Genomic DNA, 25,270 nt, shown 5'->3' on the forward strand with positions numbered 1-25,270 from the left:
GCAGCGCGCGGAGAACTGCGTCCGTGCGGCGCGCGGGCCCGGCGGTTGGGTTCCGCGGCGAGCGCGATGGCGGCGGGGCGGCCGGCGGGCGCCGTGCTGCTCCTCCTGGCGGTGTGGCTGCAGCCGCCGCCCGTCCGGTCCCGCAGCCTCCGTTTCGTGACGCTGGTGAGGGAGGGATGGGGGGCGGCGGGAGCGGGCCGGTCCGGTCCGGTCCCCGCCGAGCCGAGGTGACGCGGTGCCCCCGCAGGTGTACCGGCACGGAGACCGCTCGCCCATCAAGGCCTACCCGCGGGACCCCTTCCAGGAGGGCGCCTGGCCGCAGGGCTTCGGGCAGCTCACGCAGGTCCGTGCGGGGGGCGGGCCGGGGGCGCGGGCCGGGAGCGGCGGGGCCGGCGGTAACGGTGAGCGCCGTTGCAGGTGGGGATGCGGCAGCAGTGGGAGCTGGGCCAGGCCTTGCGGCGGCGGTACCGCGGCTTCCTCAGCGCCTCGTACCGGCGGCAGGAGGTGAGTGCCCGCGGCCCGAGGGGGCGGGTTCGGCGGGAGAAAAAAAAAAAACACCACTAAAACGACGAGATGGAGAAAAAACTCCTCGATCTTCGCCCCGGCCCCGCGCCGTGCGGCGGTCGTAGGAGCGGCACGCGGCGCCACCTCGTTCTGCGCTTCCGCCACCGAGTGCAGCGCAGCGGCACCTGCGGGCCGGGACAGCGGCGTGCCGGGCGCCGAGCTTTGGCCGTGCGGCTGCGGCACCACTGTGTGCCGGCGGCCATAACGTCTGCTGAGCAAACGCCGTGTCCTATGTGGTGATGTTTCTCACTCGAGATCGTTCTGTCATAACAGCAGATCCTGGTCAAGAGGAGGAACGCCGCCTGTGCTTGCCGTGCCCTCTCCGCTGTGCTGCCGGCACTGTCTCACGGCCCATACAAACAGCTGTCCCCAACCAAAAGCGGCCCTCTGTTCCCTTCCAGCTGTAAAGGTTTTGTTCTCCTATTCTGCTAACGTTCCTCTCTTCCTCTGTGGTGTCACCCTGCTTCATTCTAGTTCCCGAGAAACTGACAGTCACCAGTAGATTTCTTTAAAAAAACTCAGGAGTCCGTGTACTGTGCACAGAGGGAAATCTGAAATTCCCCACAAATGTCCGTCGCGGTTGACCAAAGGGGTGTGAGTGTATGGGAACATGACCAAGAGTCATGCTGAGAGGTACGCTGTCATGTGGTTGAAAAGGAAAGCTTGTCCTACTGCTGGCCTTGCATCACTTCAGTTGTTTTATCTGAGCTTACTCAGAGGCAAATGAAGAGTCCTCATAAGATTTTCTGTTGTTGCTCCCCCCCATTTTGGACTCTCCATTAAGTACACAGCTTGACACGGTTCAGATTACATCCCTTCTTTGACATTTGCCTTATCAACAAACTTCCAGTCTCCATTCAAACAAAGGTCCTTTAACCTTCCTCAGTAGTTTCTTTCCAAACATACTTCATTCTTATAAAGCTTTTGCCATCTCAAACTCTTTCTTCTTCTCTTGCTTGAGAAAGAAAAACAAACCAAAGCACATGCAAACAAAAACTGTTCTGCTAACCAAGCCTGAATTGAGCAGGCTTGAGTTGAGCAAGCTCTCTTATAAGAAGTGTTGCCTCTGGATGATACCATATGACCATCTGTCACCTGACTCAGCGACAGGCTGGAGCCTTGGCAAAAGGTGCTGAAGAAAGCAAACATGCACAGGGCTCAATTGTTTTTTATGCCACTTACAGAAATAGATCCTTATATTTTAAAAGATTTCCTTTGTTTCTTCAGAACTTACCTAGGACAAAGGCAATCCTATCTAACAAGTACAGGATCAGTTGTTTTCAAGCCACTGTTAGGAGGTAAATGTAGGGAGAAATTGTCAAGACTTTTTTTTGCCATGACTTCAGTTTTGAGACACAGTTGACATGGGAGGTGCTATACAGGGTGAGCATATGTGGTTTGGTTTTTTTTTTCTTACATTTCTTGTTTTTCATTTAGCATTTAAAACAAAACCCCAATCTTGACATTATATTTGATTATTCTGGCTTTCTGTTCTTGTTATTTCAGGTCCAACGTTGGTTTTTAGTGTGTTCTTTTGCATGTGTTCCTCCTGTCTTAGCACTGGTTTCCCTCCAATCTCCCCAAAGCGTTTTCAGTACATAGATATCAGAATACCAAATATTTTACCATTTTGACTTTCTGAACTCTTTTGTATTTTCTCTTTCCTTTCCGGCTCAGATTTCTCTCTGAGCTCTGGAATGGTAAGTTCTTGACCCATTAATCCCAAGAGTACACAAGCATCAAGTAAATTCTCAGCTTCCTCACTTCTCTTTCTCTCTTAGACCACTCTTTTTTCCATTTCTCAGATGGTAAAGCCGAGGTGTGGAGAATCCAGGTTTTTGCATGAGCAGTAGCTTGTTCCTGAAACAGAGAACTGAATACAGCAGTTTGCCCCAGTCTTGCTCTGTAAATACACTGCACTTTCTATCAGTGGCCATCATTATCTGCACCTCTGTCTTACTGTTCTCTGACTCTAATATTCAGACTCCCTTCCTTCCTTCTGTCATCTCCACACAGCGCATCTTGCTATCCCACTCACCCAGAACAGAGTGCTCTAGCTCAACACAACAAATCATCTTTCGTACCCATCCTCATAATTCCATCCAGGTTGACACCAGCAGGCTCAGTCACTTCAGTTCCTGTTATCCTGTTGTCTGTGAGCAGCTGCAGGGCACTTGGCAATGTTCCTCAGCACACACGCTGTCCTGCATCTAAGCACCACCACTTACAGTAGCAATATTAATGGTGCACTGTCCCTATCCTGGCAGATCTTCATCCGCAGCACGGATTATGATCGGACGTTGATGAGTGCGGAGGCCAATCTGGCCGGCCTGTATCCTCCGGAGAGGCAACAGATGTTCAACCCTAACATTTCCTGGCAGCCTATCCCTGTGCACACAGTTCCGGAGTCTGGGGAAATGGTAAGTTAGTCCCAAGAATATGTACTGACTACTCAAGTAACATGTTATGCTGACTTCTCCAGAAGTCTTTCCTTCAGTCTCAATTCAGACTGTCTTGAGCTTCTCCTGGGAACCTGTCTTGCAAAGATTCTTCTGTTCTCTGAACAAGATGAAAACTGAGGGTCTTTGTTTGTACAGCCAATATTAGCCACAACCACTCACCAGACCACACGTAAGCTGGAATATGTTAGAAAGCAGTACTTGAAGCTCTTTATAGATGCATTCCACCAGTCAGAGTTTCAATACAATCCTGTATGTCAAAAATCCTGTACATACAAATCTCATACACTGGTATTCTCGGTGATCTAGCTGCTCTTGTCTCTGTCCAGCTACTGAAGTTTCCATTAACCCCCTGTCCACGGTATGAACAGCTACAGAATGAAACACGGCACTCAGCAGAATACATAAATAAGACCAGAGACAATTTGGTAAGTGATTATTTGCATGAAATAAAATGGTCTTAGGATTTGAGTTAAAATATTGTTACTTCTACGTAATCTGAGAGAAGGGTAGGAAGACTCCATTCTGTGCATGTAACGCACTGTGGGGTTGGAAAATTGAAGGTCTCTCTCTGTTCATACCTACAGCAATTCCTGCAGATGGTGGCAAATGAGACTGGAATCCGGGATCTTTCTCTTGAGTCTGTTTGGAGTGTGTATGACACACTATTCTGTGAAGTAAGTTTGGTGATCCTCTTACAGCCACGAGAATTTGGTCTTCAGGCCTCTATTACTCCTCACTTTGTAGCTTAAATACCGTGCCAGAGGTGCAGTAAATTACTCATTTGAAAGTCACTATGAAATGACTGCAGTCTGAAATCTTCAGCTGTCCACAGACAATTCTGAGTTAAGGCTGAAATGGGATCTCTGGAAACTGAAAACACGTTAACTTTATGATTTAAGTTAGAGGCTTTAAATTAGGACCATTCCTGATTCTACCTCTGCCTCTGTTAATTTGGGTCAATCACTTCTTTCTTTGCTTCTGTTCATGTTTATTTTTCTCTGTTAGGCTAAGTGGGGTTCACCAACACCTCGGTTTAGATCTATTATGAGATCCTATGACAAAGACTAGAGACAGATGTTACTCTTCTACCATGTAGGGCGAAGCCCAAAGCTTGTGGTATTTTGTTGAAAGCACATCTCATGAAGGCTAAAATAAAAATTAGTTTAGCTGTGTTGTGCTAATGCCAAAGTAAAGGTTGTGCATGCAGGAGACTTACAGTTATTGCATACATTTATTTGTGTACAACTGTATAGTGTAAATAAGCAAGTTATAGAGATCTTTAGTGTCAAACTAGCTAGTGTTGAAAGAATCCATAACTTAAGCATTCTGACACTCTGTCAATGCTAGTTCTGTGTCCATGCTAGTACTGTGGACGTGCAAGGCTAGTTAGTTTGCTGGCAGTGGTACAGTAATGCAGCTGTATATGTACTTTGGGGATGTAAAGGATAAATCTGCATGCACTTGCATTTTGCTATGTAAAGTAGCAGCTTGTGTTGCTGCAAACTGAGAATATTCCAATCCAGAGCTGCTTGCACTATGCAAATTTGCCCTTTGTATCACAAACCTAATCTCCTATCACAGTGAAGCAACTTCTGTCAGTAACAAAAATTCCTGTGGTCAGAGAGATCAAGAATTTCAAATCTTCATTATCAAGACTCACTTAAAGAGCTTGCAAATTGGGCTGAGAAACCCAGCTGAACCACTGTATCCCCAAGAACTTGGGCAACAGCTCACTGTCTCAAAGTGAAATGAGAACATTGTAAAGAAGAGGAGTTTTACTCTCAAAACTGTACATTCATACTGATTAATCTCTTTAGACACTTCAAATTTCCTCCTTTTTTCTCACTTTTACAAACAGTGCCCTGAAGAGAAGTACTGTTTTTCTCACCTGAGCCAGGAGATTCACTGTAACATCTGGATGAAAATAAAAGTCCAAGAAACATCTGAACTTAGCAGCTATTATGTCTGTAAAGTAATGAAAAACTAGCTAAATACCTAAGTTGCTGATGGGAATTTCTATGAACTGCTCAGACAGAATGAGCCCTTAAGGATATTCAGCTTCATCTTCTGGCATTTTAATGGGATGTGGCATAGAAAATAATTGCTCCATTTGAGTAATGCCAGGAAACCACAACTGTTTGTCTGCCAGTATAACTAATTATTTCTTGTAAATGGTTAGCTACAGAGCAAATTCTTCTCTAGATTCCCAGTTACGTGTATTCTAGGTTTGATTGCTGGGTTGTGTCAATGGTGCATCCCAGTACCGTTGCGAAGTGCTTGCTAACTTTCTCCAGTATCCTCCACTGGCCCTCAAAGCCCCCTGGGGAATTGTGCTGCAGGTACACCAGAAAACTTGAATCCTTGTGTTCTCTCACTTGTTGTTTTATTTCTGACTGTGTGCCATCTGCATCTACATGTAAAGCACATGCCCCAAGATTACTGTGCTGCTGTAACAATAACAGCCCACATTCCAGTTGTGCATTCATGGAAAAGTAGCTCCTAGATTCTAATCTTTATGTTTCTCACAATTAGTTTCTGAAACAACATTAAAAAAGGACAAGAACTACCTACGTTCTCTGAATGCAGTGCTCACAGTGAGGATAGAAGCATAAATAGAAGAGGGTTGTACTTAAAATAATGCAGGAACACAACAAAGTTTGGACAGGACTCCAGACACCCTGACTCGTATTCTCTGATTAATCTGTGGTCTGTGCTACTTGCAGATGAGTACTTTCTTTCTCTTCCTAGCAAGCACACAAAATGGATTTGCCATCATGGGTGACACCAGATGTCATGACTCAAATGAAGCAGCTAAAAGACTTTGGTTTTGAATTTCTCTTTGGGATCCATCGTCGGGTAGAAAAAGCTCGTTTGCAAGGCGGTGAGTGCACAAGGGAAGGAACTTTGTGCTCTTCTGTCTAGATTTTGAATCTTACCAGTTATTTGCTTTTGCCAGGGGTCCTGCTGGATCACATTAGGAAAAACCTAACCAAAGCAGCAAATGCCTCTGCCCACCAGCAACTGAAACTACTTGTCTATTCAGCGGTAAGTCAGAGGCTGGGTACTAGCTTTGGTCCACTTACTCCTCCCCACAGGGGACTGGGGCTTGCTGATGGTTTTAACCTTTCTGGCTTCTCTACAGCCCTTGCAGTGAGCAGGAGATGTATCTTTGCCTTTGGTTGGGTGGGATGTGCAATGTCTGGCATCGTTCCTCTGGGGCCCCTGAGGAAAATTCCTAACCAGCACTTTACTCCTTTTAGTTCAGACTTGCGGATGAGACTGGTGGTCTTTGGGGGATACTGGTACATTTACTAAGTGGATGGGCTGGCGGTACTCAAATGTGATGTTACAGCAGTGTAGATAAAGAGTTGTCCCCCTCATTTTCCAGCAGCCTATTGACTGGAAAGTCAAGCATCCCTCCCAAACTGCCCTGTAGAAAATAATTCTTAACAGAACGATGCAGGACATATATGGCTGTGTTTCACTTCCTCACCTTCTCTGGCACTGTCATAGGTCACTTTTCAAACAGTACTGCTCCTTTCCCTTCTTCCCTGTGGAAGTTACAGTGGGCACTGTCCTGTCCACTACTGCTATGGTCTGAGCTGCCCTGCCACATTCATGAGGGTGACTGATTTGGTTTTTTTCCCTCTTTCTCAGCATGACACCACACTTGTGGCACTGCAGATGGCTCTAGATGTCTACAACAAGATTCAAGCACCATACGCCTCATGTCATTTATTTGAGCTGTACCAAGAGGATGATGGGTGAGGGCTGCAGTAAAGATGTCTGCTGTGATTTCACCTCAAGGGTTAGATACCTAGGCTAGGTGTAATCTAGGGGGATGCAATCTTGCTCCTAGTGGCAGACTCTTAGGAAGAAAACGACCACCAGACTAAAGGAAATGGTGTGCACACTGAGAGCTTTTTGGGAAGGGATGACTTCAGCTGGAGGGAAAAAAAGAAAACACCTCGTTCTGTTTTGTTTTCAGTAATTTCTCTGTGGAGATGTTTTTCCGGAATGAGAGCGGAAAAGAACCTTTCCCACTGACAATCCCTGGCTGTCAGCAAATATGTCCATTGCAAAGATTCTTGGAACTCACAGATCCTGTTGTTCCTCAGGACTGGGAGCAAGAATGTCAGGTAGCAACCAGTATGCGTGACACAGGTGAGCCTAAGCTGGACCAGAGAGTGGCAGAGAGAGAAAGCTTGGCATTATACTGACTGCTTATTTTCTCTCTTGCAGGATTGTTTGTGGGTTTGGCTGTGTGTGGATCCGTTCTCCTTCTCCTTATAATCCTCCTTTTGACTGTACTCTTTCGCATTCAGTCTCAGCCCCCTGGCTACCGGCACGTTTCCAATGAGGGAGAAGAGCAGGCCTGACAGTTGCTTCGACTCCTTCCCAGGCAATAGGAGGGAGCAGTGTTGCCCTTAAGGATGATTGGGCATCTTCAGTTACTGAGTATTCTGCTTTGGCCATTGCTTCCCAGAATGAAGCTGGACTGTGATTTTTGGATGCTTTCTAATGTGATGTCCCAGACAGAGGACTAACCTAATCTAACGGAAGTGGCACATTTTAATTCTGAGAAGCCTCTATACTGTGTGGTGCCCCAGTCCTCATACTTGTCTGGGATTCCCACCATGGCCAGTTGGAGCTGCTGCTCCTCATGAAGAATTTTCCTCCTTTCAGTGATTGTAAATGTTACCACTCATCATGACTGTAGCAGAGGCACTTGTACCTCCAGAAGGTGCCACACCCAGGACAGTCAGGAATTGCTTCTCTTTCCAGGGTCAACCTGCTTTGTGTGCTTTTCTCTCAAGCCCTTGGACTGATGCTGGTGGGAAGGCTGGGCTTGGAGTAGAATGGCCAGCTCACCATGTGCAGAGACTCAGCAGCTGGTCATGCAGAGGAAGCTGCTGCAGATGATGGCAGATAGTGAAAAGTGGTTCCTGAGGCTGCTAAGTAGCTGTTGCTAGTCTATTTTTTCCCCTTCTCACATTGCAGTTCAAGAGAGAAGAACTGTCCTGGCATCAGGACAGGACTGCAAACCTGACAGTAGTTTTTTTGGTATTCAGTTCAAAGTAAGTTACATATGATCCACAGAGCAAAGAGCTTCAAAATTAGAATAAATGCCAACTCCAGTGGTTTTTTTTGTTGCTGGTTATGTTTTTGTTTTTTCTGTCTTCCCTACTGGACAGCCTTATCCAGAGGAAAAAAATAAAATCAAATTTTAAGGATCAGACTTTGCGGGTAACTGTGGATCCCTTCATCTGCCACGCTTTGGCTTTCTGTCTGATGCGCGATCCTTTCTCCAGGCAAGCTGGATGGAAGCTGTGGGCATCTCTGCACGCTGCAGCTGCTGTAGGGAACTTTATGCCAAGTGCTTACCACCTGCCTCATGGCTTCTGGCAGAAGATGAGAGACTGCAGCAGGCACCAGCACAGGCTCTTCACATGGTGATGCTGCACATTCACTTCCCAGTTTTAGTTCCTTTTCTGCTGCAGTTCCCTTCCCTTCTTGGCGGCAGAAGCGAGTGCTTAGGCTAAAGACATTTCCTTTTCTTCCTCTATGGAGTACCGTGGGGACTTTTCCCTACACCATAATTGACATCTGCCAGCATGGGAACTCTGAATCAGCAGAAGCAGCTTGCTGTTCTCAGCATCTTCCTCACCTTTTTGTCCTCTGAAGATGTAATCTAGGTTTGCTGCACAGCAAGACAGTCATAAAGCAAAAGCTTCTGCCTGTGAGAACAGGCACAAAAAAAGAGGTAATAGAAAGTGCATTTAAGGGACCAGACCTGTTATTTTTAAAGACAGCAAGTTTTGCACATGCAGAAGAAAGGTTTCCATGATGATTATGACATTCTGACTGTGAATGACTTTCTGTAATTGTTCCAATACATTTCCTTTTCATCATTAAAATCAAATTCACACTGAACTCTATTCTTCCTCTTCTCTAAGATTTCACAGGGCTAACCCCACTGTGCTCAGCGTTGGAAAGCAGGGAGAACTTAGTATATCCTCCTCCGAGGTAAATCCCTTGTTTACTAGAGCAAAGTGAGAACTGAAATAAAGTTGTTTGGGTGGTAGCAACCGTGCACATGTACAGCCTATAATGCAGCCTGTCCAACTAGGAAGGGTCCATTGTGGATACAGTGTTATGACTGATTTCTGTCTGTTCTAGTTCCCGTAATTCTCCAGCAGAAAGATTAATACCTTCTAACCTCCCAGATAAAAACAGTTCAGCAGAATGCTCAAAGCACCCATTCTATATCAAATAAGTATTTCAATTTAGTACAAAACTTTTATTCATATCAATGCTGTAAAACTATAAAGTGAACATAGAGAATCTGAGCAGGCCTGGAGCCCATCCATCAGCCTCTGGATCAAGGCCCCAGACAGCTTTATAAACAATCTAGGAAAAGCAGAATTTTTCAGTTTAATAGCAGTTGTGAGATTTGACTCTGAAAGGGGCATCTGGAAGAAATCCCTCATTTCTGCTTTACAACACACTTACCCAACATTCTGAGGCATGTAGGCATGGGTGAAAAAAAATACCTAACCGTAGCAAAAAAAATGCCTAGAGTTCTGAAGACAAAGTAATGAATCAGTAGGTTTTTAGCTCTATATTGCCTATGCATCCCACAAGGCAGGTAAAGAGGTCTGGCACCATAATGTTCTTCATGGTGTAGTTAAATAGCTGCAGGTGCAGAACAGGCTAAGCCTGAGGTTTTGACAGATGCACACGCTGCAAGAAGCTTGCAGACGGGAGAGGTTGATGTTTCCTCGACTCACTCAAGCTATCCATCACCTCACCCCTGTGAATTCTGCCTTTCAAGACATGAATCTTGCTAATAAAGGTTTCCTCAGCTCAATTTGACTAGAACAGTCCGGAGACCCCATCATGAGCTGCTCCACAGCAGACTACAGGAGATGATATCCTGTTATCTCACTGTTACGATAACAAGCAGGCTGGAAGCAGCAACTTCAGCAGAATCTGAAAACACCTCTGATGTTTTCCCTAGTGCCTCAGAAATCAAGCGGTAACTCCACTGACAACTCTCTAGAAGGAGAAGCAAAGAGAATCGTGGAAGTAAGATGAGATCCAGGGAGGAAGGACAAAGTAGAAGGCTAATGCCCTGCAGTGCTTATACTGCCTGTTGCCAGCACTGAATTTGCCTTCTACGATCAAAAAAGGATCAACATACTAAATCAGTTATCTAGATCCTTCTCTTTTCACTTCCTTCCCTGCGATTTAGAATCTCACTTCCTTCCCTGTGATTTAGAATCTTTGGTTTTTGTTCTCATCTCTTCCACTTCCCAAGACAGTAACTTAGCTTTGAGTTTGCTTGTCCCAGGGTTTGCCTGTCTCTGCCCTCCACGTCTGGACAAACTCCGGCTCCCAATCCCCTGGTCTGTCATGGCTTTCAAAAGATGCTCTTGCTTCTTCATCACCATCTCCTCCCGGCTCCAGATCAGAATATTAAAGCCTGAGAGGAAAGACAAAAACATTGTGCATCAGAAATCTTTTTATCAAATATAGTACCTTAGGCCATACCACTTAGATGCCAGAAATTCAAAATGTTTTGTCTGTTCTAAGACATTTATGAGGTATAGATGATGCAAATATGTATTGCAGACAATCTCTAGATGGCCCACAGAATTTTGCTCTAATTAAGAAATGTAATCAAGTAATTCATTCCTAGTCTCATCAGTCACAACTATAAAACATAAACCTATAGTCAGCTCCCATAATCTCATACAGCCTAGCAACGAGCAATCTTTGCTCTAAAGCCTGGAAAATGAGTCAAATAATGGGAAAAGGCTACAGCCTAGATGGAAAAGGCCTTTTTTCTCCCCATCCTGTTTTCTGGAACGTCATGGCCAGCAGATGGCAGCACCTTCTGGCTCAGGAAAGGCTTCTGACTCTTTCGGAAACATGCCGTTTTGTAACTGCCAAAGTGGAAGAATGCTAAGAAGGTCTTGATTTCCTTTACAGATGTAGGAAACTGTAGAGGACTACTACTGAATGGGATCAAGGAAACCCATACTCGCAACTTGTGTTAGTCTTGAGAAACAAGCCAGCCCTTTTCTGTGTGCTTAATGCTCCAGGTTCTTTTTACTTACCCATGCCAGAGGCCAGCGTGTCTCCCATAGGGTTAAATTTATTGAGCTGAAAATAGAAATAAAATGAGTCTGTAAGAGCATCGCTGGTTATATAACAGAGGCATAAAAGCACCACTGTTTATATAATGGCAACAATCTGGAAAGCAGAATGTTCCCTAAAGAGCATCACAGGAAACACACAGATGACCATAGAATAGCCCTGCTTGAGTCAGCAGCTTTAGCCAGCAGTCATAACCTGACGAGAGCATGAGTATGTCACAAGTAAAGAGGACATTCCTGTTGTTCTAATCCCTGAAACCTCTCTCTTGGCTGCATTTCAATACTCAGAAGTACTTTTAGCTGCAGTGCCCAACTCACCGAGATTATACCAGAGGCATTCGGGTCATAGAGCTGACAGACCATCTCCCCAGTGTTTCCATCAAATATATCAACAGTTCGCAGCTCATTCGCTGAGTACCCTGGGAACTTAGGGTCTGGATAGCGACCCACTGCAATGAGATCGTAGCGAGGATGCCATGTTGCCTAGTCATAGAACAGAGCAATGGAGAGTTAAGAGAGAGGGGCAGGGCTGATGCTGATGCACAGCAGACAGCCAGCAGTGCGAGCAGCAGCCTGGGCATCCCACCCACAGCCTGAGCATCAGGAGCATCCTCAGAAGAGTGCTCTGCGAGAGTTGTAGACGTACGAACATCCACCCACCAGTGTTATATCCTGACCAGAAATCAGACTATTTATTTTAAAGCCTGCTGCGAGCACCAGGAGTGATATTCCTCTCAGACTATACTGGCTCAACTTGCCTTAATAGGTGTGAGGTGCTGGAACTGCCGATGTGGGTGTGGGATCAGATGCTGCGGCTTGGTCCAGTCTGAACATGAGTAAACCCTGATTTCATTGCGCTGGTCTGTGCTCAGCAGCTTGGCACCATCTGTTGGGCTGAAGTAAGCTAGAGAGGGGGACAATAAGCAAAAGAGCACAATGCTGTGATTGACGTGAAACACAGAAGTCACATTTCCCTGGAAAACCATAAACTGTTTTTACTCAGGATATGAATGTGGCCATGTGTCCCAAGAGACCAGGCTTCACCTGTCTCAAGCAAACTCAAAGCTCTTACAAACAGTAAGCTGAAACCTACCACACTGGGTTACATAGGAATAATCAACTATTCTCATTTTAGTCATGTAAACAGACATTGCAAAGAAAGGTACGTGTTCATTCAGATAGAAAGTCACAAGTGTAGGAAAGTATACGAGCCGTGAAGATTCCCAAAAAAGAGTCGCAGTATGGAGCGATACAAACTGGTAGAACTGCAGCCAAGGAACAGGGCCTTAACTCCTATACCCTGCTTTTATCAAAGGGACTGTCCCAATAGATTCAGATCTGCTTTTCTCAGATTCAATCCCTAACCTGTCTTGCCATACACAGCCTCTGAACACAAAAGCTAGCATAAGAACAGACTGCAGTGCACGGTTGAGTGTAGGGGGAAACCACCGGGGCAGCCCTCTTTAGATCTGTTTAAGCTGCCATGGAACCACACTCTCTGTTAAACCTGAAAGGCAATACCTCAGGAAGTAAGGAGCTCTAAGCTGCCTGTCATAAACCAGAAGAACAAAACACTTAAGTATGCTTCTACCACTAATACTACTAACAGCAATTAAGAATAATTTACTCAGAAGGTTAAAAAAAAAAAAAAAAACCCAAACAGGTTAGCCATATTTATAGTTTTATCGACCTTCTCCTAAAGCACTCTTAGGTAAAGTTAATGTTCAATGTTTGCATTTAAAAAATGAAAGAAACTTGAGCACTTTGCATCTGATTGTAATGAGGCTTGCTGCAAAACAAGAATACCAAGATAGAATCCAAAATAATTTCTATACGGACTCAGATGAAAAAAGAAAGCAAGAAAAATACATGGATTGGAGACTCAGCAGACATATATGCAACAAAATCCTTGTCTCAGGAACTCACCTGCATTGACAGGTTTGTCATGAGGAAGTACATGAAGAAAATTTGCTTTGTCTTTAATGTTTCTGAGGTCCCAGATTTTAACTGTCTGATCCACAGATGCTGTGGCCAACAACCACTCACATCGAGAGTTAAACTCCACATGAGTCACTTTCTTCTTGTGCAATTTCAGCCTCCAAATCTGCAGCAAACAGAAAATCACAAAGGAAAAGAATAAAGGACTAGAGTAAAGAAATGGAATAATAATCTACTAGTGCAGAGTAAAGAAGTCACACATTTACAGAATAAAAGAAAACCAACTACAGTACACTAAGAGTTTACCTACTGGCAGGAAGAATGGAGAAGAGTGACCTTGGAACTATTTAATTCTGAGAGAATCTCTAACCCATCAATTTATTACAGCCACGGCAAAGAAAAATGCAATCCCTAGTTCACCGAGGAAAGTATTAGTACCATGGTAAAAAGCAAGTCCTCATCTGGAATACTTCACGTAGTGCCAGTTTTCCACCTACAGAAAGACTAAAGCAACTGGAACAGATACAGAAATGAGCTCCCAACATAACAAGAAGAAGGAAGGGCCTGCTTTAGTGAAGATCAGAAAAATTTGCTTTCTTTATCTCAGTAAAAATGACAGATGACAGGGAATATAAATGCCTTCTAGAAATATATCATAAAATTAAACATAAAGGAAGCAAAATATTTCAATTATCAAGAACAAGCAGACATAAACTGACTATGGATACGTTTATATTGGACATCAAAAGATTATTTCTAATCAAAAGAGGTGAAACTGGCCCATCATCTCTATGCTAATGGGTATCACCCAAGTGCAGAAAAGACTTTTGTCACATTCTTTCAGAAGAAAAAAAAAGGAACAAGCCTAGAACAGGCACAACTCACATGGAGTACTTATAACACTGCTCACTAATCTACACGGCTGCCTCTGGCCACAGCTCACCCTCGCAGACGGGAGAAATGGTAATTCTAGTCTGACAGTACAGCAGGCTCTTATAAGCAGGGCCAACTCCAAGTCTATTCTCTGATAGGTTTCTGCACTACTCCAGTCTGGCTGTGCCTGCCCTCTCACGTCTAACAGCAGTAGTGCAATTTCTATCCCAACATTTGCTGAATTGCTGTTGTGTACTCATGGAAGGGTATCCATCAAAGCAGTATCTACCAAACGACTCCCACCACTGCACTAAGGTTTTGGAAGCGTGAAGGTTGTTGGCAGAGGGTGTTTATGTTTTACAGGTTGCCCTGTAATTACTCTGCCAGCATCAAATACCCTTAAGGAAGGGGCAGCACATCACACAGTCCCTGTCTGAGAATTGTTACTACTGCGTTCACCAGTGCAGCTGGCAGAAGCAGTGAAAATCTTACCACCTAAACAATGGCAGACTCATCTTCTCACTTGTCCTCTTTTCCAGGCCGCTGTAGAGTAGGAAAGTACATGAGCCATGAAGATTCCCAAAAAAGAGACACAGTGTGGAGCCATACTAACCTCTTCACCAGAAGTGCTGAGCAGGACCACGTTGCCCAGATTATCACCTGTCACCACCGCACGGCAGCTTGCAGAAACATCTACGCTGCAATACCAGCAACTAGAGGGAAAGAGACAAAATCAGTGCTACCTCCCACAGGCAGGTGAAGGCAGCGGAGTTCTAGTTCACACCTTATTCCTGTCTCTGACATAGGAGAATGCAACAGATTGCAACTGTCATCTTCTCTCTGATCTGGTGGTGTGGCCCTGAACAGCAGGAAAGGGAGTGGCTTATCAGCAAAGCTTGCTTTTGGTGACTGAATACGAAATAATTCTTAACGCATTTGTGAAGTGCTCAATAGATGGAGTGTGGCATGCTGGGACAGTGGAATATAATAGAGGCTGAAAAGTCACTTGGAAACTTCACATGGACACACCCAAGTGACACTGGCAAACATATAGAAATAGCTTTAAAATAAGGTTTTCCACAAAACAGGGAAGCAACAGGAAAGAAAAGACAAGAGCAAGAAGAAAGAAAGAAAAGAAAAAGAAAGAAAATTGCATTTCTAACCTATCTCAACTTCATGCCCTTAGAAACAAATACGAATAGAGGCTTATCTGATAAAGACATACTTCTTAACCACAGCTCTGCTGGGAGGGTAGGCCCAGTGAGAGAAAAGCTGTGTTCCTTTGGGAACTCGTTGGGAAAGCTTCACTTGCAGAGCTAAATTATTCTTGAATTCAAGATGGAGAAGATTAGCATGGTAAGCCTGAACTCTTCACGGGACAGTAGGGTAAACCCAGTAAAATGAAACTCAGATTCTTCAGGGGTGTTTTTTTGGACTTCCTATCCTGTCTGAGTTGCTGCACACAAAAAACACAGAACGCTGATCACAATGAAGAGAAGTCACTCTGCTCTTCTCACCTCATACATCATACAGTGAAGCACTGTCAGTATCTACAAGATGGGGGATGGTGTCACCAGAAAGCAACACCAGAAGGTGGATGCAGTGTACTCAGCTACTGCAAAAGCCAAATGCCCTGTGGCTGCCTCGCTTGTCACCCACCCTGTAGTGCTGGAGAGGGGCCCAGAAGCCTCCCTGTGAGCTCCCACACAGGACCAAGTCATATCAAGAATCTCCTAAAACTTGCAAATAAGTATACATTAGCATGACCAGAGCCACAGCATTAACACAGCATTACAGAGCAGAGATTCAACCTTGCTCTACTCCCTTCTCACCAAACATTATGGTTCTCATGGCCACAGTCCGGGGCACGGGAGATCACCTGCACCGCTCTGCCCTCAAGGTCCTGCAGACTTAGGGTGCCATCCCCTGATGCCACATAAAGCTTCACTGCCTCATAAGGACTGAACTTGATGTCTCCAAGAGAATCTCCTGGCCCTTTCTGGAATACACACAAAGCCAAAAGGTATCAAGGTTAGAGTGGGAAAAAACCTTAGTACAACCCATCTCCTGGAACACACTGCAGGATTCTCTAGGTACGATGCACAGCTTTCTGACAGGGGACACCCACAAGAACTTTCCGATCAGTTTCCAACCTAAACACATACATTCAGTACCTGTAGGTTCAGCCCCATTGCTTTAGGTTGCAAACCTCATTAGCAGCATCGCTTCCTTTACACTGGGTGCAAGACAAACATGCAGTTAACCACCTCACTTAGATCAGGCTTAGGAGATCACAAGAAAAATACAACACTATTCCATGCAGAAACCACATAAAATCTCGTGACAACCCTGCACTACGCTTTCTTACAGCATCTTCATTTATCAGTTCACCACAGGCTACTTCCAGTGCTCTATCTGGTCTTACTCAAGGTATCTTCAGGAAGAACAAGAGTAGTACTGGGAGAAATCCTACTGCTAGGCATAAGAAATCCTACTGCAAGGCATAAGAACCTTATGCCAGAGAGGTTTTCTCCCAGTCCGTCTTCTGAGGAAACATGGAAACCCTACAGAAACAAAGACAGAAAGCAAGGATGCTGACTGGGAGTCCCCAAACTCTGGTACTCAAGCGTCACTCTGCTGCTCATAGAGCAGCTATTTAATAAAGATGCACTGTAAATATTAGCTGTTAAGAGACCAGCGAAGACAAAAAAGGCTCAGCTATAGAGCTTATCTGTCCTCACAGCAGTGGAAGAAGGATGGTGTATCTAGGCATTACTATGATGGGCATTCCACTGGGATACAAGATCCATAGACTGAGTGGGTGAATCTAAGCACAAGTAGATAGAACTGCGTCTAGAGATTCATCTCCTCACGCCACCAGCTCTTAATTTTGGCATTTTATATAAGCATCAAAAGTTAGGTGGAATGAATCAGAAGGATTCTTATGACATGCACCACTTGAAGTCAGTGGTGTTTGTGGAGAAGTACTGGGGGAATAAGAGATTGCTCTGTAAAAAACCATCTGGCAGTGAGCAGCACTGCTACCAGGTCAAGAGGTAAGAAGGTCCCCAGGGCAGAGTTATGGAACTTACAGCTGAAGAAACCCACCGGCACACACCACACTCCCTTGTGTAACAGGTAGTAAGCAAGCAAGCGTCTACAGCCCTCCCCTTAATGAAGAGAAGCTCCCTCCTACCCACCACCCCATTTCAGAGAAAAATAAAAAGAGAGAGTGAGTCTCCCTGGAATACAGAGAGCATCACTGAAGTTTAGAAGATAAAGGAGATGTATACGGAGAAGAAGCCGCCCAGCTCCCACATATCAGAGTCAAGCATCTTCCTTTCTCTCTCCTTCTTTATAGTGCTCCTGCCAGCAGGACGCAGAAGCCCAGAACATTGCTGTATTCCTTACTCCCAGTTCTCGGTGATGGTGAAGACCCGGGAAGTATTGCCATTAAAATCCTGCAGGGTGGTACTGCCGGCAACTGATGAAGTGTACAGCTGACTAGGGTTAAAAGGGTTAAACTTCATTCCTGTGATGGCCCCTCCAGCTCCCATCTACAAGGAAGGGGATGAACAAGAGAAAAATCCACTGAGTGATGAGGAAGGAAGAAAGTGCATTCTCTAAATCTGCATTCACTGCTATGCTCTTAACAGAAACAGTGAAACACATTACATCCCTCCAGGAGGCAAAGACAACCATGCCTTCCCACATGGCAGCTGTCTGGGCAGCTGGCCTCCCAGTGAATAAAACTACAACTCCTCCAGTCCCCAAGCAAGGTATTCCTTGACTGGCTGGCACCACAGTATTAACAAAAAGAGAAAGATGGCTCTGGAATTCTTGGAGGATAGATCTCCTCCAAGCATAAACCTATGTTAATATAGAAAGGGACAAAAGTTAAGAGTCTCTTCAAGTCCCTGTAGGAATGACAATGGCTGAATATAGTAACAATGGGCATGCCAGCCATGTAAACCACTCATTCTAGCTTAGGTTTTCACTTCAGGTGAAGGGACTTTGCTCCTCTCCACTCAAAGATGTTTTTTCTTCATCCGACACAGAATAAAAGGCGAGCAGAGAAAGATCAAGACCTAAAACAGACAGACTCGCTCTGCCTACTTGTTTCTGGCATTCCTTTAAAATTATTGTTTTGCCAATTGCTGAATTATTTTCTCACTGAACACACACCAAGTACTGTTCCATTATGAATTTAATCAATATATCTCTGTTCTCCCCAGCACTAGAACAACCTGGAACTTAGGAATGACTTGCTGGTACATTACAATCCTTGGTCTACTCCTCAATCTCCATCTCTGTTTTGAGCTACTCTGCAGCCCAAGACTTTTATGCGCATCTCACAACAGATGTCAGTTCTGCAAATATTTGTTTGTGCTTGTTTTCCGCTCCTACCCATTCCCTATACCCAGAGACTTACCCCTTTTATGAAGCAGGTTTTACTGAGTACTTCATAGTCCCAGAGAATGATGTCTCCACCTTTGGAACCAACAGCTACAGTACTGGGGTGTGTTGGGTGCCACTCCAGGCAGGTCACTCTCCTGTCAAAGGGACTTGCTGTTCGAAAAAGGCGGTATGAGGTCAGAGAACGCAGAAAGGGCAGCTGTAGACACTGTTAAAAAGATAAAAGAGAATTATAACTTTTGCAGGGAATATCTCTGAATATCTCTGAATGTGGAGTGCTAACAATTCCTAATCACCATCAGCACTGGCACATTCACACAAAATGCTAAACCCCTCTGTGCAATGAAGAGAACACGCTGTTCCCCAGGCAAGCAGCCTGTGACCACACAAAACCACATCAGCTATAGCACTCAGAAAACAACAGAGAAGTGAGAGATACCAGACTTCAAATGACGTGCAGGGAGCTCAGCATCTTAGGTTGCGTTAAAATAGCAAGATAACTAATATTAAACAAGGGAGAATCATAGAATAATTTAAGTTGGAAGGGACTCTAAAAGGTCACTTAGTCCAACTCCCGTGCTATGAACAGGGAAGCCTACAGTTAGATCAGGGTGCTTAGAGCCCCATCCAGACTGACCTTGAATGTCTCCAGGGATCGGGCATCCACCACCTCCCTGGGCAACCTGCTCCAATGCCTTACCACCATTACTGTAAAAAAGCTCTTCTTTATATCCAATCTAAATCTCCCCTCTTTTAGTTTGAAACCATTTTCCCTCGTCCTATCACAACCGCCCTGCTAAGGAGTCTGTCCCCTTCTTTCTTACAGCCCCCCTTTTAGACACTGAAAGGCCACTCTCAGGTCTCCCCAGAGCCTTCTCTTCTCCAGGCTGAACAGCCCCAGCTTTCTCAGCCTGTCCATGTAGGGGAGGTGTTCCATCCCTTGGATCATTTTTGTGGCCCTCCTCTGGACGTGCTTTGAAAGGTCCACATCTCTCCTGTGTTGAGGACTCCACATCTGGACACAGTACTCCAGGTGAAGTCTCATCAACAAAGAGCAGAGGGGCAGGATCACCTCCCTCACCCTGCTTCTGTTGACGCAGCCCAGGCTACAGCTGGCTTTCTGGGCTGCAAGGGCACATTGCGGCCTCATGCCTGGCTTGCCATCCACCAGTACCCCACATCCTTTTCAGTAGGGTTGTGCTGTATCCTTTTGTCCCCCAGCTTGTATTGATAGTGGGAGCTGACACAACGGAGGAGAACTTGTCTCCCACCAGAAAAAGGAACTGATGACTATGACTGCACTGAGCATCCTAAAATGTTGCTCATCACCTAGAGATACAATATTATAGCCTCCCATGCAAACTGCTTGTAGCTCAACAATACAGCATAAGAGCGAACAAGTGCAAAACAGAGAATGAAAAACCATGACAAAACTGTATTATTATTCAACTGAGGAACAGGTACTGCTTGGATGATGCTAGTGATTTCTTTAGCATTTTGATATTTAAAACAGACAAATCACCTGAAAGATAAAGCTAGCCGAGGTGCTTCCCACCTATGGATATCACAGAAAAAGTTAACTTTTAAATGACAAAAGTATAACTCAGAAAATTAGGAAAAGATTATAGACTTGATGGAATTTGTCTGTGAAAGAGAAATCAACATTAAATTATACATGATTAGCAAAGTAGAGTACGTGCAGAAATAATATGACAAAACAGTTGCACCAGTGTGCAAAGGAAGCACTGTGCAATAACCTAAATGGCAGAGCGTGTAAGTTCATATATGATTCAAGCAAGCTGTCAATGGTTTATGGGCTGGTTCGGCCCAGTTCTGCGACTAATGGGGCAGGGGGACCCATGGACCCACACTCTGGGAAAGGGAAAGGGAAAAGGGGAAAGGTTAGGGAGATGGGCCTAAAACAAAATAGCGGCAACGATCTGAGGAGGAAAGGTAATTTACTGAATAACATATCAGAATGCAAAATAATACAGTATAATACAATGTAACTGGAATTGAAGCTAATAAATCAAATAAAATGAGAGAGAGTGTCCAAAAACTGAAGGCCTTACTCTAATGCTGAAGGCAAGACACTGCTGAGATGAGCAGAAAGGGACAAGATACGGTCTTGTGATATGTGAACAGTTTTATCTTTCCCTCTGAATGGAAAACAGAAACAGAACAATGCCAAGTCCTCCGGGGTATGTAGTTCTTCTTCTCTTCTGAGAACCAGGTACCCGGAAATATCCATGATCCACAGAACTGGAGCATTAACTCTTTAACTCCCAGTGCACTACATGATGTTATGATGTGGAATACCGATAAAAAAAATCATAAAACCATGACAGAAGTACAGAATGAGTAGGGGATAAAACGTTGCAACAAGGCCATCTCAACTGAAAGGGAAAGTCATCTCAGTACTGGCATTTTAGAGGACTAAGAAATACAGGAGTATGCCAGATCTGGAGCCATAAAGGGTGTATGCAAACATTATGCCTCTTTAAAGTCTCCCTGATTGCGTTCAAGATATTTTTTTTGTACAGAGATGAGATGTTTAACATGTCGTGAAGGAAGAACTCCTCACCTGCCTGAGCTGTGCCCGGATGGAGCCTCCCAACATGTTCTGGTAGACATAATGAACAATGCTGCACTGCCACTTCGGCTGATGGAAAAGGGCTCTGGTGTTTCTCATCACAGTCCCACCTCTATTCCAACCTGACAAAAAGGAAAATGAGTAAAAGTTACTGACAGTCAATGCCCAATGCCCATCACATTCGTTCACTAAACAACATAGGAAAACATCTGCATTTTCTGTTAAATCCATGACAAGCTTCAGCCACAAAAGAAAAGACTCTAACGATTCTTACGTGTCTAAGTTGCAAGCAGCCTCTGCAGACTATGGAGCCCAGTGCTTCCCATAGGCTGCCAGAGCTTTGTGTGTGCCTCTGCACATTAAACCTTCCTTTTCCTTATCAAAGATTTATCAGAAAGACAACGAGAGGATGAAAGCAAAGTTTCAGGTGGTGCATCTCTGGGACAGTATAGAACCTGAATGGTTCATACTCAGAATGTAATGAATCTATCCAAAGCTCCAACAACCTGGAAATACGTGGTGGGAGGGGGTAAGCCTCTGCATACAGTGGAAGAGCAGTCAGAAATGCTACACCTGAAAATTCCCAAAGCGTAGCAATATGAATTCCCATGCAGTTCCTGAAATGCCTACTTGTGAATTAGAATTTTCTATCTGCTTGTGCTGTAGCTCATACAGTCTGTCTAGAGCACTGTGAGTTTTGTTTTTGATAATAGACTTGCTGACGCCTCATTGCGTGAAAACCTTTCTGTTCAGGGTGGTTTTTGCTGAGAGCACAGCATGCTTCTACATTTTGTCCATGTTCCAAGTTTTTATCTTCAGGGACCTTTACATAAAAACAAGATCTGTTCAGTCCCGTGTCTGTGATCTAATCATTACCATGGCAGTAGTCTGTAACGCTCCAGCAGACCTAGGTGTCAAATGGGAAAGTTGCTTTTCTTAAGGAACAAAAAAGCTACTTTAATTTAAAGACACTAATCACAGAATCATAGAATCACCAAGGTTGGAAAAGACCTACAAGATCATCCAGTCCAATCATCCACCTATCACTAATAGTTCTCACTAAACCAAGCCCAGGTTGAGGGAACTGGGCTTGTTTAGCTTGGAGTAGAGAAGGCTCCGAGGAGACCTCATTGTGGCCTTCCAGTACTCGAAGAGAGAGTATAAACAGGAGAGGGAACGATTGTTCACAAGGGTGGATAGCGATAGGACAAGGGGGAATGGTTTTAAACTGAAACAGGGGAGATTTAGGTTAGATATTAGGAGGAATTTTTTCACACAGAGGGTGGTGACGCACTGGAACAGGTTGCCCAAGGAGGTTGTGGATGCCTGTACCTGGAGGCATTCATGGCCAGGCTGGATGTGGCTCTGGGCAGCCTGGTCTAGTGCTTGGCGACCCTGCACTCAGCAGAGGGGTTGAAACTAGATGATCTTTGAGGTCCTTTCCAGCCAGGCCATTCTATGATTCCATGATTCTATCATTCTGTGTCTCTCAACACAACATTTAAACGTTCCTTGAACGCCTCCAGGGCCGGTGACTCCACCACCTCCCGGGGCAGCCCATTCCGGTGCCTGACCACTCTTTTGGAAAAGCTGTGAAGAAACAGAAGACCAACACCATAGGTATCATTCTTTGCAATTAGAACCTGAACAAAATCTTTCTTTAATGCAATCCTGGAGCTTACAAATGCAAAGGTGCAAGACTAAACTTCTATATTGACATGCCAACATTGTGCCAACATTTGTCACACCTGCTGAAATGGAAATAGAAGGATTGATATCCTAATTCCTTTCTTTTCCCCCACAGAAGAATTAACATTCACAGTTCCTTCTTTAAAGGTGACAGAAGGGGAGATATTTTTTTTTCAGATTCAGTTTTGTGTCAAAGGATAAGTTATTAAGAACAAACCCTAGGCCTGTTTAGCATCTACTGTAAGAAATCCTTTTAAAATAGATTTCAATTGCAAGAAACTGAACCTGTCCTAAAAAGACAAGGAGAAAAAAATATTTTTTCCAACATATATAAAAACCAAAACATAGACACAAAATGGAAAAGCTCAAATGCAAAGGTCTTTGTCTCCTTAGGAAAGGTCTAATGGAAAAATATGATTGGTCTCATTTTCCCAAAGTACTAGCCACATCCAGCCACCTCCAAATCTTATGGGAAGTGCAGATGCTCACTAAATCTGAAAATCAGGCTATGAAGTTTTACCTGAAATCCACATATTTAGGTTAACTACAGAAGATGCTTCAACTATCCACAATTATTTACGGAATCTTTTCAAACGGAGTAATTTGCCTCCAGTGTCCACTGTTCACACTGCCAACCACTCCAAGTTTGGAGTTATACCTCAGAAAACAGAAATGTACAAACTGGTAGAATTCCTGTATCTGACTATCAAAAGCCATTTCAGCAATTTCTGGATACTTATAAGCTGTACAGGATGCACACAATATTTCCACACAAGGCACTACCTCTAGCGATCTCCTGAACAAAACACAGAATTAAATGTCATATCTGTGGAAAGATTAAAACAGACCTTATAGTAACTGTAGTCTAAACAATTTTTTTGCTACCGCAAAGATTTTCCCACCATCTTCAAACCTAATCACCTCCCTTATAATAAAAAGTTTAAGACATTTTTTAAGTTACAAATCAGAGGAAAAAAAATGAACATGAGAAGTGATAAGTGGAAATTCTGTCCAGTCTAATCTGAACATAGAGGTAGAAAGTATTTAGTATGCCTTCTTACTTTAGAAAAAGTTAGAATACGCAAAGATTAGGCGGAAATACCAGTTTAGACTGCATGCTGGAGGACACCAAACTTACAACTATGAAACTGCACTAAGGATTGCATGGGAGAAAAAATGATACATGACCAAGGTTGGTCTGTCCTACAGTAAAGCAGATATCTTCTAATTCAGGAATTCCATGGAACTTAACCACTCTCCAGTGGGCTGTGACAGCATCAGTCAGCAGGTTTCTACCAAGGGGCAGAGTCTCAAAAATGAGACACGTGTACACAGACACAGTGTAACTAGACAGATAATTGGAGGATGTACTACCCCAGCGCAGTCCATGTTATCCCTCCAATACAGAGCCCTATCTGAAAACTCATGTCTGAGCATGTGTCTTGGCATTCTCTCTCTTCAGCTATTTAATGCCTGTGATTTAGGGTAAATGTGGCTGGGAGTAAGGACCGGAGGAAACGTTACCCATTTTCTCTTGCACTTTGGATGTTTTCCTCACAAACAATTTCTTGGCCAGTGGCTCATTCTCTAGTCCTTCACAGTCCAGTTTCCTTTTCCCAGCTGATTTTGCCTCTTCTGATTGGTGCTCATGCGCCTTTCCATTCTTCTTGTCCTTGGGCTCATTCACTGGAGCCATTCTGTCTGACCACTAAAAGCAAACAAAGTACGGAAGGTAAGACTGCCATATACAAGAAGACAGAGAAAAACTGCAGTGAAGCACATCCCAGCAGCCTGGAGGCAGCGATTGTACCTGGCGCCCCTTTCATCGGGACGACAGTAGTTTTTTGTTGCGCTCTGCTGGGGAAAGGAACAGGTTCAATAAACTCTTCTTTGTTCTCATATGGAAACGAATGCATCCTAAAACACTGGAGTATGTTTTGACAGATGGGCTTCTACAGAACGTTTTAGCCTAAAACCCACAGATCTGTAGAAAGCACATCTGTGCAACCACATAATGCCCTACTGTTTCTCTGGTGGCTCACAGCAAGCTCTTCAGATTCTGCTAAGGAAGAGATCTGAGCTGTTACAAAGCCGGTCAGGGCTGACTGCTTTTCCCCCACGTGTTCAGACGACACTTCCTACCCAACGGCCGATTTCGGTCACGGTCACTGCCCGATACGCGGGTCGGGCTCCTGCTCTGAGCGCTGGACACGCTCGCGGGCGGCAGCTCCTCACCTCGGGCCCACAGACCGCGGCGGGCCCTGCCCGGCTTTCCTCCCCGAGGACGATGGGCAGCACCATCTGCACCGGGAGCTCCCCGGCGCAGAGCGCTCCTAGGAGTCGCGAGCGACTGCCGCGGACGTGCCGGCGTTAAACGCAGAGCAAGTTCCCCTCCCCGCACCGCTGGGCCTCCCCCGGGGCCGCCCACCGGCCCCGGCCCAGCGGGGGTCGCCGCCCCGCTCTCACCTGCGCTCCTCCGGCCTCCGCTCCCCGGTGCCGCCGAAGACGGCGGGCGGCAGCCAGCCCCTCCCCGGAGGTTTCATAACCGGGGCGGGGAGCGGGGGGGCAGCGGC

General features: G+C 44.9%; 2 protein-coding genes across 7 annotated transcripts in view; one reads left to right on the plus strand and one right to left on the minus strand.

The window, feature by feature from the left end:
* Window positions 7-8,960, plus strand: ACP2 (acid phosphatase 2, lysosomal). The gene is made up of 11 exons (XM_021401411.1): window positions 7-165; window positions 248-343; window positions 418-504; window positions 2,832-2,984; window positions 3,353-3,451; window positions 3,611-3,700; window positions 5,775-5,907; window positions 5,983-6,071; window positions 6,684-6,790; window positions 7,015-7,190; window positions 7,269-8,960. Exons 1-11 carry the CDS (start codon window positions 67-69, stop codon window positions 7,403-7,405), a joined length of 1,266 nt encoding a protein of 421 aa, XP_021257086.1. The 5' UTR covers window positions 7-66; the 3' UTR covers window positions 7,406-8,960.
* The window catches only part of DDB2 (damage specific DNA binding protein 2), a 45,575-nt gene continuing 29,611 nt past the window's right edge, over window positions 9,307-25,270 (minus strand). For 3 of the 6 annotated variants that reach the window (XM_021401391.1, XM_021401388.1, XM_021401393.1), the window contains exons 3-12: window positions 24,222-24,405; window positions 21,000-21,130; window positions 18,432-18,623; window positions 15,832-15,998; window positions 14,613-14,712; window positions 13,115-13,292; window positions 11,947-12,092; window positions 11,507-11,671; window positions 11,150-11,195; window positions 9,307-10,512 (exon numbers count right to left, since the gene is read on the minus strand). In XM_021401391.1, the coding sequence (XP_021257066.1) occupies window positions 10,286-10,512; window positions 11,150-11,195; window positions 11,507-11,671; window positions 11,947-12,092; window positions 13,115-13,292; window positions 14,613-14,712; window positions 15,832-15,998; window positions 18,432-18,623; window positions 21,000-21,130; window positions 24,222-24,405 (1,536 nt within the window). In that variant the 3' untranslated portion in view covers window positions 9,307-10,285. Of the gene's footprint in view, window positions 10,513-11,149; window positions 11,196-11,506; window positions 11,672-11,946; window positions 12,093-13,114; window positions 13,293-14,612; window positions 14,713-15,831; window positions 15,999-17,410; window positions 17,557-18,431; window positions 18,624-20,999; window positions 21,131-24,221; window positions 24,406-24,932; window positions 25,070-25,163; window positions 25,255-25,270 lie in introns of those variants that run through there. The other 3 variants (XM_021401394.1, XM_021401392.1, XM_021401390.1) reach the window with 3 other exon arrangements.

Source organism: Numida meleagris, chromosome 6, assembly GCF_002078875.1.
Source record: "Numida meleagris isolate 19003 breed g44 Domestic line chromosome 6, NumMel1.0, whole genome shotgun sequence".
Lineage (NCBI taxonomy): Eukaryota > Metazoa > Chordata > Aves > Galliformes > Numididae > Numida > Numida meleagris.